General features: G+C 33.9%; 1 protein-coding gene across 1 annotated transcript; it reads right to left on the reverse strand.

The window, feature by feature from the left end:
- Nucleotides 1-993: 993 nt before the first annotated feature.
- On the reverse strand, nt 994-12,568 carry LOC127413640 (p53 apoptosis effector related to PMP-22-like). The gene is made up of 3 exons (XM_051650929.1): nt 12,276-12,568; nt 7,470-7,610; nt 994-3,573 (listed from the first exon to the last, which is right to left on the reverse strand). The coding sequence occupies exons 1-3, from the start codon at nt 12,478-12,480 to the stop codon at nt 3,362-3,364; spliced, it is 558 nt and encodes a 185-aa protein (XP_051506889.1). The 5' UTR covers nt 12,481-12,568; the 3' UTR covers nt 994-3,361.
- Nucleotides 12,569-16,770: the final 4,202 nt, after the last annotated feature.

Consider the following 16,770-nt stretch of genomic DNA (forward strand, 5'->3'; position numbering starts at 1 on the left):
TTGTGTTCAGCAGAAGAAAGAAAGTCATATACATATGGCATGAGGGTGAGTAAATTATGAGGGAATTTTCATTTTTGGGTGAGCTAACCTTAAGTTGTAACAATTGTTTTTTTTTTTTTTTTTTTATCTTGGAGAAATATGAAACAGTAGGTGGACTTTTCTTTAGATAAAATCAGTCTGTCCTTACAGAAATCTGAAACACTGCCCCCAGTGGCCAAAGCAGTAACTGTTGTTGGGCAAATGGACATGTGTGAGCGCCATTTTCTGGGTGAAATGTCCACGGAGGGGCGCCAGAAGCGAGTTGTTTTCAGCTGCACAGGGTGTAATAAAGTGAAGAGGAATGCATATTTTATAAACTGTACCTCCCAACCCAAACCCCAAAACTAAACATAATCATCTTTGAGTAAAAATGTAATGTTAGAGGGAAAAAAACATTCTAACGTGGAATCCGAACCCAGGTCTCAACATGCACTTCTGGTTGCGCCACAGTGGAAGGTAAATATGCTGGAGCTGATGTGTGTGTGTGTGTGTGTGTGTACACACGTTTGTGTATAACTATTTTTTATTTTTTATTATTATCTATGTCTTGCTGCTGTTTTTGTATTGTTGTACACTGGAAGCTCCTGTCACCAAGACAAATTTCTTGTATGTGTAAGCATACTTGGCAATAAAGCTGATTCTGATTCTGATAGGAGATGGCACTTGTCAATGAGTTGGCATAATGTGGTCAATCTTAGGGTACCAGAACTCTTGGAAACAACATGCTGACTTCACGTGTGATCATGTTGCTTATGTACTTTGGTCTGGTACGCTTAGTGCCTTGTGGAAATTATATATAACTTCAACTTTACAAGCCAGACTAAATGTAAGATGCAGCAAAATAATAAGAATAAAACCATAACCAGATAGAACAGGTGTCAATTCACCTTCAGGTCTTGGCCTCCCTTTGTTCTAAGAACAAAAAAAAAAAAAACAAAAAAAATGATTGGTATCTTAATAGTAAATCTCCCTTTTATTGAAGTATGGTTTACAATTCAGAACACAAAGAACCACAATGAACACAACCTTCAAAACAGTAAAAAAAAAATTGTCAGAATGTAGTGAAAACCTCCAACATTGCATAGTTTACAAGCCTAGCAGAATATACATTTGATATAATTTCACCTTGAGGTGGTTATGCTTTTTGTTTTCCACATTATTACTGAAAGAACCAGATACTCATTTTAAGCTGTGAACTTATCAAGGCACAATGTATCAATATATTTTAAAGGTTTTTAAAAAAATCATACTATCACTTAGTCATCTATTTTGCTGAAAAATTAAGCTTACTTTATTCATACACACTGGACTTGGCCAGTCGCATTGTTTGCTGACAGTAAGAGCACTTTGGGGGACATCACTAGTGTGCAATCTATTATGCATGACTGCTATGATGATAAACATAACAGGGTCGACATGGAATGACACATTCCTTCAAAACTGCATAAACATTATACAAATGTTTTGTTTATGCTGATATTTAAAGATGTTCAAGAAGTCCACAAATAACAAAACTCAGACACACTTTACATTGCAGTGTTCATGTTACAGTGTAATTACATTAGTATGCACTAGGGGTGTGCAGCAAAGCCATTATCTGTATCTGTTATCGGATAGAACCGGATGTGGGCGTGGCTTAAACCAGAAGTGTCTCAAAGTTAATTTTAAAATGAAACTCTCTTACATTTATAGTTTATGTATATAAAATATGCCTCAGATAGGCCTATTTAAATATTATTATTAATAATAATTATTATTATTATTACTACTATTATTATTATTGTAATTATTTTAATTATTGTAATTATTTTTAAAATTGTAATTTAATTATTTAATTATATTATTGATATTATTGTTTTCTCACCAGATGAAGCTGGATATGTAGGCTACATTAACTGTGGAATGTGACATTTAATATCTGCTGAAACAGAATTTTTTAGCTTATGTCTGTGCAGTGTGCAAGTATAACAATGTTATTTGGGGGGCACGAGGTGTCAAGCAAGTGTGAAATTTCAAGCACACATTTTGCAATGAATATTAAACACAAATACAAGTATTAAAAGAAATTAGAACAAATTAATTAAGCCTACAAACAGGTGAAAGCACCATAAATCTACATCAGAACGTTTTATGATAGGCTACACTCGAGGCTTATTTTGTGTGCACATATTTTAACATAATGTGGAGGATATAATTATTTAGTTAAATTACATGTGCAAATTAGCAAAATGCAGTGGAATAAATAGCAAGAGCAAGCCTCAATACATTGCTAGAAAAGAAAAGCGGGGAAAATGCGCATGTTTTGGTTTTTCTGCAATCCTCTGTGTGCAGGAATATTCTGAATAGATCTGCAAGTATTTAAACCTCTATGGAGCATTTAAACTGTTCGGGAATAATGGATAAACCATGCAATTACCTTAATTGGTGATGGATATAAATGTGGTCAGCTTTAAGAGACGGAACAGATGAGCTCCGCTATAAAATCATCACTTCTCTGGCCAGGAATGCAAAATCACGCTCCGGTTGTTTTTTTAATCCTTGCGTGTGAGTTGTGTGAAACATTTGGTGTTGATGTGTTAACAGAAACTTTTAAAAGTGGAAGATGTGTATGATATAGTATCTTAGTTAATGTTACTCTTGATAAGATTAGATTTCTGAGAGGCACACAATAAATGGAGACTGAAACGGAGTCGAGACCGCGGCCATCCAATGAACTTTAAATCACACCATGTGCATTTTCCTTCATACGGTTTACACTGTAGTAATATTGGTTTTACAGACTCTTCATTGCTTTGTAATTTTCGATATGTTTATTTAAAATATCGCCTAACACCTGTGCTCATTGGATGATCAGTCTTCCAAATATTTTTTCTATTATTCCGATGAATTTTGTTATTCGTTTTGAAGTCATTATTCGTGCCTTTCTGAATAAGGTATATGGCTTTGGGCACATCCCTAGTATGCACTGAGGAATTCAAACAAACTACATGTACTTAAAAAGTAATTATTTTCTGAGGTGCTTGGAAATGCATTTTAATAGTTACTACTATTATAATTAATTACATTTGAAAAATGCTTTATGGGTTTCTCATGACAAAATACGAAAGCCCAGTCTGTTTGTGAAAGAAAATAAATTTCCAGTTAAAATAAATTCTAAAGCTGTTTGCATTAGCCCAGCCCTTATCACAGTCAGTATGCTGCTACACTTTGTTTGGGTAAAAATGACAAAGCTTCTGCAGATCTTGCACAACGTGGTGCGGTGAGCATTGACATTCGGTCTTGGGTGGCAAAACACAGTCCTTTAGTAGAATACTTGGGGGCTTCAGGCAGAGGTGTAGATGTATTTGGTCTTGGCCATGCCGGAGAGCTCTTCCTCATAGCGGGGAAGACAGCAGAAGAGGATACCACACCCCAGCATCAGGATGGTGGCGCCCCAACCAAACCCGTATGCCCAGGTGTAGTCATAATAACCTTCGTAGATGATCTCATTGAACTTGACAGGGTAGATGATCAGAGCGATTATCTGGATGATTACTGTAATGACAGATACAATCATACAGTTAAAACACAGCACTATAGAGAACAAGATTAATCAGCAATGTAGAATCCAAGCCACATACATTCCAACAGAGCGTAACAGTGCCTGACCACTTTTTCAGCTTTGGTTCTGGAGGTATGTTTCCTATTATTAATTCATAAAATCTTTCATAAAAGAGTTCTAAGCCATGAACCAAACCAACAAGCTCCGAGGTGAATCGCAACATCACAAACTTTGATTTGTAGCAAAACAGTATTTGGAAATCAGACAAAAAGACAAAGATCTTAAATATTTAATGAGAGAATGAACTACAATCCCATGAATTATTGTGAATTACATATTAGAAATAAAAATGAAAGAAATACATAAATGTAAAGATTTTAAATTGTTGATTATAAGTATAGAAACAGTATAAGTTTATTGCAATATATACCTTTTTACATAAAGACCTTCTAACTTGGTTCACTGCAAAAACATACATTTTACAAATTTTATATTATCATTATTTTTTCATCAGTTTGGTCACATTATATCTTTTTTTTTTAGAATGTATCCATTCCATTACTAAATATTATGCCTTGAAATTGCATATACTATATTGCATATCTATATACCATATATTTATATATATATATATATATATATATATATATATATATATATATATATATATATATATATATATATATATTATATTGCCACAGTCAGCCATTATTACTTTAATCCATGAGTAAAACTGTCCAACAGCAGGGTAATTACTGAGATTCAGCGAGTAGTGTTCGGCTGGTCATGTGATTCTAACATGGCAGCCCCCATGAGGGGACCCTCTTCATGTAGAATTAAAGGGATAGTTCACCCAAAAATGGAAATTCTCTCATTATTTACTCACCCTCATGATATCCCAGGTGTGTATGACTTTCTTTCTTCAGCAGAACACATTTGAAGAAAAATAGAAAAATATCTCAGCTCTGCAGGTCCTTAAAATGCAAGTGGATGGTGATCCGATTTTTGAAGCTCCAAAAATCACAGACGGTCAGCATAAACGTCATCCATACAAGTCCAGCTGTTAAAATAATGCCTTCTCAAGTGACATGATCGCTTCTGGTGTGAAAAATATCAATATTTAAGTACTTTTTAACTCGAAATCATTGCTTCCATTAGGCTTCACGAGAGGGTGCAGCTCAAGCTGTCTCTTGTGTGACGTATTACTGTTGCCATGATACGGATGTAATCTAACATTATCCTCTTCGTTGAGACATCCAGGATAAGCACACAAGAAACAGATCCTGTAAATACAGATCTAAACCAAAACCAACCAAGCTACTGTACAGCGTTCCTCCTTCTCACTTGTAAACAGCGCTGCTCTTCCAGTTGTGACGCATGTGACTCAGTTCTGTGTTTCAAATGCCAATGCGATTACATCACACATGCGTCCCACTACTGACCGGAAGCATGATTTAGAGTTACTTAAATATTTATCTTTTTCACACCAAAAGCAATCGTGTCACTTTAGAAGACATTAATTTAACAGCTGGACTTGTATGGATGACGCTTATGCTGACTGTCTGTGATTTTTGGAGCTTCAAAATTCGGCTCACCGTCCTCTTGCATTTTAAGCACCTATTGAGCTAAGATATTTTACAGTTTTTCTTCAAATGTGTTCTGGTGAAGAAAGAAAGTCGTACACACCTGAGATATCACGAAGGTGAGTAAATAATGAGAGAAGTTTCATTTTTGGGTGAACTATCCTTTTAAAACTGACTAGAGTCTTCATCTCATGTGAGTGCTCATGATTTTATTCTTTTATTTTAAAATTTAGGAGTAAAACTTTTTTAATGAGGAAATGGTTAGAAGTCGTATGGTTTATTTACCGCATCCATGCTATATGTAATTAGAATTATAAATTCATTTTTTTGTTGTTTTTAATCAACAACTGACTGTAAAGAACCGAAAGTAAATTAAAAGAGACATTATTATTTTGGACACACATTACAAACGAGTTAAATCAAACTTTTACTCTAAACATGCAGTGAAAGGATCTCAGTGCTGAACTTCTTCACCACTATACTACTCAATCACTGGTGAGTGAAATCTGAACATTTACCAGCCAGTGGCTAATCACAGACATTTTTAGGGGTATAGTGCAAAATTTACTAGCATTGTAGTATAGTAAAAGATCAATCTTGGGATTTTAGGAATCGATATCAGGATTATTCAAATAAATATTGTGAATAGTTGGAAAATCAAAACTTTTTACCCGGCCCTAAAAAATCCAATAAAATCAACCTATTAATTCAATACTGTATATGAAACTCAAACAATCTGTTAACTTTTTTACATCTCTAAAGCTGTTCATACATAAAAAAGGCTTTAAAGATGCTGTAAATGCATTGATATTGTGCCTTTCAAACTTGACGTACAAACACTTAATGAGATCACGTTGGCATGCATGGCTCCATAAACTCATTATGCCCTGTGAGAGGGATGGGCGTAACTCAAAGGGTGTTGCATGTACATGTGAGTGAGGGTGAGCCCTTTTTGGGCATGTGAGGGCATGTGTCTGACGCTTTCAGCAAACAGCACTGTAATAATCTGATTTAAGGGGAATTAACTATTCCGCTCAAACAGGCATAGTTCACAGAGGCTCCTGGCCAAGTTTTCATTGTCACAACACATGCATACCATTTCAGATGAGGCTAGCTTACAGTATACACTTCCTAATGAAACCTAAAGGTGTCGATTTAAGGAGTGGAACAATATATGATCTATTGAAGGCAGATAGAAACATATAAATGAATTTGTTACTTCCAGTCAACAATAGGTACCAATTTTATACTTATATAAAATTCACCTAAATATGAAAACCAACATTAACTCTCATGTTGTTTCAAACGATACGAGGGTGAGTAAATGATGACAGGTTCATTTTTGGGTGCACTATCACTTTATGTTGAGACATGACATCACAAAAAATCAGACGGGAGAGGCATGATTAAGTCTGGTGAGGAAGGAGCCTCATACCTTTCACACCTGAACGCTTGTGAAGTGGATGGGGGAGGGGTGGGAGCTGTGCTTTGGAATCGTGCAGTCATGGCAACACAATAAAGATCACTGTTACATTTAACGGCACGTGGGGGTGAGCAGTATGACCAAAACCTTTACTGTACGTGTCATTATATTTAATGGTAACAATATAATAATTGTACATTGTACACAGATAACACAGTGAATTAAATACTTAAAAAATACTTTAGAAAAGTTCCCTCAATTATCTCTTTTTATTTGGAACTTAATGGATGCAAAGCAAAAGATTATTAATAACAAATTAATCTAGCATTGGTGCAAAAAACACTTTCAAAATAGTCAATCTTATATTATAAAATGGATGGTTGACTAAATTCGAATTGAATTAGCCGCATCTTACCCTTAAAAATATTTTTATACCCACCTACATTTTTACATCAGAAAATGTGCTTTTCATGTTGCATTTGCTTTTAGGACACTATCGGTTAGGTTAAGCTGTTGGTTAAGGGTAAGGATATCTGTTTTGTTCACCTCTCGTTTGATTTTAGATCACTAATGGATAAGTTTAGGTTAAAAGTTTGGTCAGGACGTTTTCCTCATTAAATCCTCCATCTAATATTCCCTTTAAAAACTTTGTCTAATTACGACACCATTTCACTTGCTTTTGAATAAAAAAAAAAAGAAGAAAATTGTATGGACAGATTCTATGTCACTTTCCCATGTGCAGGATGCAAACAAAATTGTTGTTCCACACACAAACAAAAAAAAAATTAATTTTGCAAAGGCACAACATTTGCATACTGATTCTGACAAAGTTTTTGCCAATTTCTCACCGTGATATCCTACTGAAGTAAACAAATGCTCTTACCAGCCATGATAAGTAAGCCTCCAATTAAAGGCAGCAGAGAGATGTTTAGGGTACAACAGAGAGCAACGAATGAGATGATGAAGGCGATGATGAGGATGATGAGGCCGATGATCATCAGAGCAGCGACAGCCTGAGCCCATGCTGAAGAAGAACCAAGAGAAAGATTTTTCAGTGACAGGCAACTTATTTCATTAGTGTCAGTAACCGTTATAAACTATTATAAAACTGTAAAAAAAAAAAAAAGAAAAAAAAGAAAAAAAAAAAGTACAAATCTTTTACGTTGATCTTCTATGGGTTGACAGCTTAAATCAAGGGTGTAGGTTTGGTAGGGCCTATAAAATACTCCAGACTGATAACACTGTCTTCTGCTGGTGAAATCGGTTACCGAAATTCAAACTACTGCCCCTAGTGGCCAAAGCTGGAAGTGTTGTTGAGGTGAAAATTCCACAGGGTGGCGCCAAAAACAAGTTATTTATAGTTGTAAATGATGGAATACAATCAAAAGGCATGCAAACTAATTTTAACCATACATCCTCCTAACCCAAACCCCAAAACTAAACCTAAACATCCGTGGAGAAAAATAATTTTAGACCAAAAATGCAACTTCCGAATAACACTCACCATTGTTTATAAGAATTTTTTTCCAGATTTCTACAGAACCATGTCTCATAGATTGTGCAACACGCTCTCAGTGGCACCACAGGGAAAGATAAACAATTTTGAACTGATGCCAAAATGTCTAATGGGTGATGACATTTGTCAATAAAGCCCGAAGTATACTTCGGTCTGAAGTGAATGCTAAGCATCTGCGTACAGGATGCATGGTGAAAACATTGTCATCAGCAGAGTGCTCGAGTACTGAATGCATGCAGCCCGATTTTTCTAACCGCACGAACTCTAAATGTGCAGTATGCGCATGTGCCTGGAATTACTTGCACTAATTAGTGGGTCCACAAGGTGGCAATACTCACAATTGAGCCGTTGCTGTCACGAAGAAGTGCTAGAAGATGTAATAACATCAGGAGATGAAGGTAGAAACAACATCAGTGGATATGCATGTCAAGAACGCGTGTGGTCAGGACAGGGGATACCTGCATTTGTATAACTTGAGTCTGAAGGAATATAAAGACATTATTATGGGTCTAAACTCCTGAAGAGAAATAGTCCAATATCTCATAGCAGTCGTCACACGCATGCGCAAACCACCTGTGTATGCATGCATAGTCAAATTAAGTATAATTTGAAAGGCTGAGCGTTTCACTGTACACAGACGTTAAGCATTCACGTCACAGCCGAAGTATACTTTGAGCTTTATTCCACAGAATGGGGTCGATTTCAGGGTATATGAACATTCGGAAACCGCCTGCCGATTTACCAATCAATCACGTTAAAAGATGCGAGTTAAGGAGTTTAGCTGTATTTATTTAGAAAGGGAGTTTTTCTGTGTAATCTGTCCACTACCTTTAGTACGCTGATTAAAAACAACACAAAGAAGGTGATTTTTTGATTATTATTCGATTATTTTGATGTGCGCACACTGTCTGCAGTGGTGAAAATGTCAAACACCCACAAAGCATGAGTCATGCACAGTAATGTGCTAGACAGCAACTCATTCATTTAATTAGCTACTCGTTCATTTATATATGAAATAAAGTGCAATCATTTTACAAATAAAAACATGACACAAACATATAACACTTAACCTTTGTGTGACCTTAGGGACATTTTTGTCTTTTCATTTTTTATTTTTATTTTTTATCATTTTGGCTGTGTTAATGCCAATGGCATTAATTTTGCCAAAGGTGTGTATTTTTGGAGGAATTTTGATATTTCAACCTCAGTTCCTATAATACATCTATAATACACTGTGTATCAAATCAAAAACAAACCATATACACAAGTGCAACAGTGGGTGAAAGTCTTGGGTCCACATTGAAAACCATTAACACTGCAATATTTGATCCCAGTGCCATTAAAGCATAAAATCATGAATTCTCTGATTTTATGCTTTCATTCCAGAGCCTTGGCTTCAAAATTTTAATTTGTAATATTTTCCACCAGATGGCGCCATTTTTCTCATGTTTAGCCTATGGAGCAAATACATGCTTTTTTCCTATTTTCTGTTTGCTGTATTATAGAGCACTGCAGGCCAATTGAATAAATGATGAATAAATTGAATAAATTGTGTGGGTGTGTTGGTATGGATGTCATGGTGTTTTTTATATGTGTATTGAGAAATGTGTGTGTGTGTGTGTGTGTGTGTGTGTGTGTGTGTGTGTGTGTGTGTGTGTGTGTGTGTGTGTGTGTGTAAAAAAAACAGCAGTGGCATTATGTAAACAAACTGGCATTGAAAGGGTTAAAATCCTGAAAATGAATGAATATTTGGTAGTTATGATCAGGACTGATGTTGGTTAAAAAAATCTAAGTCAGTGAAAGTGGAAAATAATATGAATATATAATATTTCTTTTAATCTGACACTGCACAAAAAATAATAATGCATCAACATCAATGTTGTTGCTAATCACTGACATATCCCAGACTGTGATAATCCAACAAAAACAAAAAAAAAATCCCCTCAGCATTTAGTATATGGAAAATAATTCATTTTTGTGTTGTTGTTTTTTTTTTTTCCATAAAAACAACAGTGGCATTATATAAACACACTGGCATTTAAATGGATACATTTTTGAAAATGAATGAACATTTGGTAGTTATGATCAAGACTGATGTTGGTTAAAAAAATTAACTCATTGAAAGTTGAAAATAATATTAATATATAATATTATTATGGCAGTTTTTTTGACATACATTTTTGTCCTCTAAGGACCTCTGAGTAACTTTTTTTTTAATTGATGCACAAGGGTTAATATTACTTAATATGATACTTATTTTCAATACTTATATTGTATTCAGCCACATCACCAGAAACATTGGTAGGGATTATTCAGCAGTCTCGTTACTCTAATCCCTACCATCATCCATATCCAAATCTACATCCATGCTTTGTTTAAACCCATCTAAACAGCTCAAAAATGATTAATGCAAGAAATTGAAAACAAGCAAAATTAACATGATGAACTTCAAATAGAAACAAATACAACAGGCAACTTTCAAAGATATGGCTGGTTACACATTAACAGATCTACAGCAATGCTTAACTAGTTTCACTGTGGCCTTGAGAACCTGTAGTGACAATGTCTGGCTTCCTAAACCTCAAAACAGGAATGTGTTTTTGCTCCAAGTATTCAGAACAATCACACCAGGCAGGGTGGGGGAAGGAAGGGTGTGGTTGGGTATGACAAAAAGATCTGATGGTTACAAATAGAAGTTTTGGGCCTGATGCCAGATCTAATCACTTGGCTTGTGCAAACATTATCTGAGGCATTTAGGAACAGCTATGTAGTAAAAATGCTTACAAAATTGTGGTCCCAAAACTGAGGTTGTAGACTACTCCGTGCTATTTGTGCATATAAAATACTTTCTGTAAATGTGCACTGTCTGTTCTATAAACTGCTTTTTAACTGTATAGTAATGAACAGAACTCCACTGATAGGTCTCAGTTTTTACATGTATCATCATGATCTACTGGCAAAGTTATGAAAAGAACAAAAACAATATTTGAGGAAAGGATTCCCATTGACTACAAACAAAATGGCTGTTTAGGGCTAAAGCTTACCTGTTTGTGTTACTTGACATTAAAGGATTTATTGACTGGTTAAACTGGATATGTGTAACTCTATTTGCAAACTTTGTCAAACTCTTTTATTTTGTTTCATTTTTCTCAAACTATTTCCACTAATCCACTGTTATTACATCATCCCTCAATGTTACTACAACACTGCTTAGAAGTTAACAGTTTCTAAGTCAAATCTGAATAATTTGAATGTAATTTTCTGAACTGCAAATGGTTGCTTTTTGAGAGTACAATGTATGCATGTATGATACATACTAACTGACAAAAACTGCACTTCAATTATAAAGTCTGAAGTGTAATTGTCTGCAAATAATTTAATATGAATGAACCACAATGTAAAAGTCTGATAAAACTGACTTAAATAGCCTATGATGAGAGGTTTCATTACAATTAATGAATTTTCCTATAAGCCAAACTTAGTTATAACATAGATATGAAACAGACATGTAACTGTGCACTATTTAATTGAATAAGCATCTGTTCTCATGACCTCATCAGAAAACCTTGCTAGTATAGCAACACTGACAACTTTGACTATATTGTGGCAGTGGGATAATATATTACATGCAAAAGGAGTTTTTTTTTTTTTTTACGTTCTGTCGCTATGTGTAATGTATGTGTTATATGTTGATAATAAAGCATTAAAAAATAGAAAAAGAAATGTGTGTTAAAATAGAATAAAACACTAGGATAATAGCTGATACTTTTGTAATAAATCATTTTAATAATTATTTATTTTAAAAGTAATGCAAAAATCCTAAGCCAAGAAGTTATATTATTTGTTAGGCCAATATGATTTGATAAAGCCTTTCTAAATTCTTATTCAGTTTGTATTTTTGTGTTGTTGTTATTTTATTTGTGTGTAAGTAATGGCAAGTATTTTCACGGAAAGTTGATACAAAAAAAAAAAAAAAAAAAAAAAAAAAAACAATGGTTTATATAGGCCTACTGAATGAAACAAATAAATAAATAAATAAATAAAAGTAGTTGTTCAAACTTTAATGTCCTTTTTTTAATTTTTATTTTAAGTTGAATCGAATATCAATCTACCTTTTAATATTGATCCTAAACCCGGATTCAAATCGTCTCATTATTACGATTGAATACTTACGCAACTCCATGAGGGATTTGCATTCCCAATTATCGTTGCGGCCTCGACACTGTTTCCACATGCTGGCGTAGTGGGTTTTGGCGCCCTGGTCTTCAACCCATCCAGACTGCGCTGCGATGGCAATAATGTCAAAAATCACCGCAAACAGCAGAAGCAGAGGAAGGATCCACCTGCATCTTGGATAAGCGATTCCACAACGAAACATGTTCGCTAATAACGTTGATTTGTGTCTCCTAACCGATGTGTAGAACCGATGTGTTGGGTGTTTTCGCCCAAGTGTCTTACTTAACTCTCCTGGAGCTCCACCCCGCAATGAAACCTGATCTGATCTGGAGGAGCTCAACCTGTTTAAGAGCTCTCAGGGTTGGACCTTCATTGATAACTGACATGACACACACTTAATCATATTGAAATGTAAAATGTTACTTTTACAGTAATTTACCATAATAGTCATACCGTTTTTATTCATCCACATGCTCTGTTTGGGTCTGAAGGACATCGGATATTTTAATAGTTTTAAAATATACATACTCAGGGGCGGATTGGCCATGGGGAGAACCGGGACTTTTCCTGGTGGGCCGGCCGCGAAACGGGGCCAAAAGGGCGGCGATAAATGAAAAGGGCCGCTGCGTTATGCCAAATGGCCGCGACCGGCTGAAGTTAATTGCTGTTAATTACTATTCATACACATTGGTTAAAATATACCCTTAACCTACACTGCATGCTAAAAGTGAGAAAAAATGTACACAAAGAAAGTGGGTGCAAATTGCTGCCTCATTTCTTTTACCGAAAGTTTTTTCAGTGTATTATAATAGGATACTTTTAAAATGGGTATTATTATTTTTATATGTACATCATTTGGGTCTCTGGGACCCCCCACACAAAGAAAGTTAGTCAATCTCAACAGAACATAAGAGTTAAATTGTGTGCTGTGAGCAGGATTGTTCTGTAGAATCCCACTGATAGCCGTGTGTCTGTATTACAGTAATATCTTGTATATTTTCAGATTAATTGTAGTAATGCATCTCAGGAAATTCCCTTAAAATAACATAAATCTCATACGTTGTTGTTGCTTTCTTTAGACATACGTTTACAGAAGCATTGTTCATGTAAATGTGTAACCCGTTCATCTTAATCATGGCAGTGAGAAGCTTATGTCCTGTAAACACATGGCTGTTGTTGATGCTGAATCAGCCTGAGGCAATTCATGATGGAGCTGGAAGCCTTGGGAACAAGTTTGCAGTTCCACACCACTAAAACAAATGTGAATAGTTATTTTTGTGGAGGTTACATATAGGCAGTGCTGGGTAGATTACTTCTGAATTGTAATCCTGTACTTGTTTACATGCAAATTACATGTATGCAGAAACGTCATAGCTTAGATTACATGGAGGTAATCTATTATGATTACATTTGGATTACTTTGGATTACTTCTGACCTAACTCTTATTGATTTGATGTCACATCACATGCATTTGATTACCTTGTATCATTTTGACATAAAAATACAAAAAAGGAAGTAGATAGATTCTTAATTACCACCAAAAAGAGCCTTACTAAAGTGTGTTCTGTTTTTTTTTTTTTTTTTTTAAATCTAGTTTATTTTAAGTGTATAAAACAATAGCAACATTATTGTTTAGTCAACAAGTGTGTGACTATTCGGGTCTGATATCGTATTTTTTATTAGTTTTTGCCAAAATTCTTTAGAACCTTAATCAACACATTTTTAATTGAAATGACGACCCTAAAATTATTAAATTATTTTTTTTTTTATAAACAACATATTTGATTACTTTAGATTCATGATGATACCAAATACAGTATGTTCAATCAATTTTTTTATGATTTACATATCCCAGCCTAATCTCTGAGTAAAATCATTAATATTCAGATAACCCTTATATTGTAAACTATGCCACGTAAAATTAACATTCTGTAAAGATGTTGACATAAAACATAAGATGTGTTTAATATTAAAAGTAAATTGTTTCTAGAGTTTACTAAGCATATTTAAGCCTATTTCAATTTCATAACAAATTTCCATCAAAGTTTTATTAATTTCATTTTACTCAACTACTTGTATTTAATGGCATTTTTTGTGTGTGTGTGTGTGTGTAACTGGTAACTGGTCACAATTCCCACAAAATCCCAACTTTTTATACAATCTATCTCACCGCACATTAATATGGTATTTTCTGTGCATGTTTTGTTTTTCTGACACGTTCACTACACTTCTATGGTGATCTTCGCAGTTGAATCAAAGGGTTCGTTAAAGCCTTCACACCTCTGAAGTCCTGAAACTGCCCATTCAGAAGAAGATTCAAGGGAAATAATGTCCACCCTTTTAATCCACCCATATAGAAAATCTGATTCGACCCTATTCCTGCTCTCATACTTTCATGTGAATCAGATGTGAGTAGTTCATGGGGCACATTTGTGGGTGTGGTGTCTCTGTGAACACTCAGAAGAGTTACTGATAAAACACAATCCTGGAGACATCAACTAATTAAAGACAATGTTCAAATGAGTCAGGAAACACTTCTGTGCAGAGGGTGGAGACAGCTTCGCCTGAACACTCCCTGGTTTGACAGGTTCTCTGAACCATCAATTTTGATGGATTCAACACACCTACACATATGCCTGCAGATATGGTGACGCCCAACAAAACTGATTTTATTCTATGTTCGGTGTATGCAATAAACTAAAGGTATGTTTGTAAAGTGGCTGATAAATTTCACTAGAGGCTTAGAACAGCAGTGTCGGCTTGTTTCAGCATGTTTTTGTGAGTGGTGGTTTTAAATACTTTTTTGGAATAAAAGAGTTGCAGTCTCACATTAAATCACATTAAATTGAAGTGTTGCCACAGCTGTCAGTCTCTCAGGTTCACCAGGGATGTAAATACTGTATAGGATTTTTAATAAAATCTAGAATAAATGCTTGGGTGAATGAATTGTTGACTGACACCAAGGTCAGCTCTGTATGCTCTAACAAAGCACTTCTATAATGTTATGAATGTCTATACAATAGTTTAAGTGTGATTTGAAGAAGAAAAAAAAAACATTCTAGTTACAAGTTATATTTAGGAGCAATTTTATATTTTGTCGTAAGAGTTATTGTGATTACAACTGCTTAAATGTTTTATTAAGTAGATATTGATAACAGTTGTGTCTCCTGTTACTTTAATGAAGAGCTCTTACATCATCTGATCCAGACATATGGCAGGGTTTCACACTTTCTTTAACCTGCATGCGGTGAGAGTTGAAAGAGAATGTCATCTGACCTTGTTTGTCTTTCTGATTAAGCATCATTTAAACATTTATTTTATTAAAACCAATATATGGTTTAATTATACACAGGTGAAAATACCTTACATGCATTACAAATTAAAACAAGATACAACCAAAGTGTTTTAATATATGTATATAGGTTGACATTAAATACTTTTAGGAAGCTGACATGTCCCCATCTAAAATGACTTTAACCTGCATACTGCATTTTCTTTTCTTTTTTTATATTATGTACAGCCTTTATGACCACATATTTATTAAGAGACGACATGGAATATTTATACTTTTAAAATGCATTTGTCACATTGCAGGACAATATATAGGCCTTTTTTTTTTTTTTAACACTTTTTGTTTTTAATGTATTTACTAGATACACACTTATTTACTGCACATAGGTGGATATACCTTACAGTAACACACAACAACAATAAATTGAAATATAAATACAAAAATATATAAATATAAAATGAATATAAGAATTATATAAAGTTTAAAATGATTTCATTATAATTTTATATATTACATATATTTTATAGTTAATGATTATTTTATAATATTATATATTAATATATTAATACTTACTTTGTAAAGTTTTCTTATAGCCTATGTAATTACAAGTTCTGTATTCACCTGTATAAATAAGAAAATATAATAATATATTATAATAAAAATGTAATCAAAAATATATAAATATAAACATATTAAATTTAGAATGATATCATGTGTGTGTGTGTGTGTGTGGGCTGCAGTATATTTCTTTTATATTATATGTCTTTAATGTAAATTGTATACATTTTAATTTTAATATATTAATACTTTGGTTGTAACATTTTCTTACAGCCCTTGTAATAATATGTTCTGTATTCACCTGTATAAATAAGTAAATAAATAAAATAAATAACATTGTAATAAAATATAAACAAAAATGTATCAATATGAAAATTATATAAAATTTAGAATGACACCATAATTATTTTATGTATTCAATATAGTTAACTTATACGGAAGCTCTGAACCGCAAGGTGGAAAAAAAAAATAACAGTGAAAAAATAAATAGTGTCTCAGTTCCTTCCTTAGCCTAAGACTTAATTTGTTTCTCTCTCTCTTCCTAAAATATTTTTTTCTCTCTTCCAAAATGTTTTTTTCTCTCTTCAAAAAAAAAATAAAAAAAAAAACAATTTTCTCTCTTCAAAAAAAAAAAAAAAATA

Source organism: Myxocyprinus asiaticus, chromosome 23 (assembly GCF_019703515.2).
Source record: "Myxocyprinus asiaticus isolate MX2 ecotype Aquarium Trade chromosome 23, UBuf_Myxa_2, whole genome shotgun sequence".
Taxonomy (NCBI): Eukaryota; Metazoa; Chordata; class Actinopteri; order Cypriniformes; family Catostomidae; genus Myxocyprinus; species Myxocyprinus asiaticus.

Coding starts and splice junctions, on each gene's coding strand:
- LOC127413640 (XM_051650929.1), bottom strand. CDS start 12,480: ATGTTTCGTTGTGGAATCGCTTATCCAAGATGCAGGTGGATCCTTCCT. Junction 7,611..12,275: donor CAAATCCCTCATGGAGTTGC/GTAAGTATTCAA, acceptor GTTCTTCTTCAG/CATGGGCTCAGGCTGTCGCT. Junction 3,574..7,469: donor AGGCTTACTTATCATGGCTG/GTAAGAGCATTT, acceptor CTGTCATTACAG/TAATCATCCAGATAATCGCT.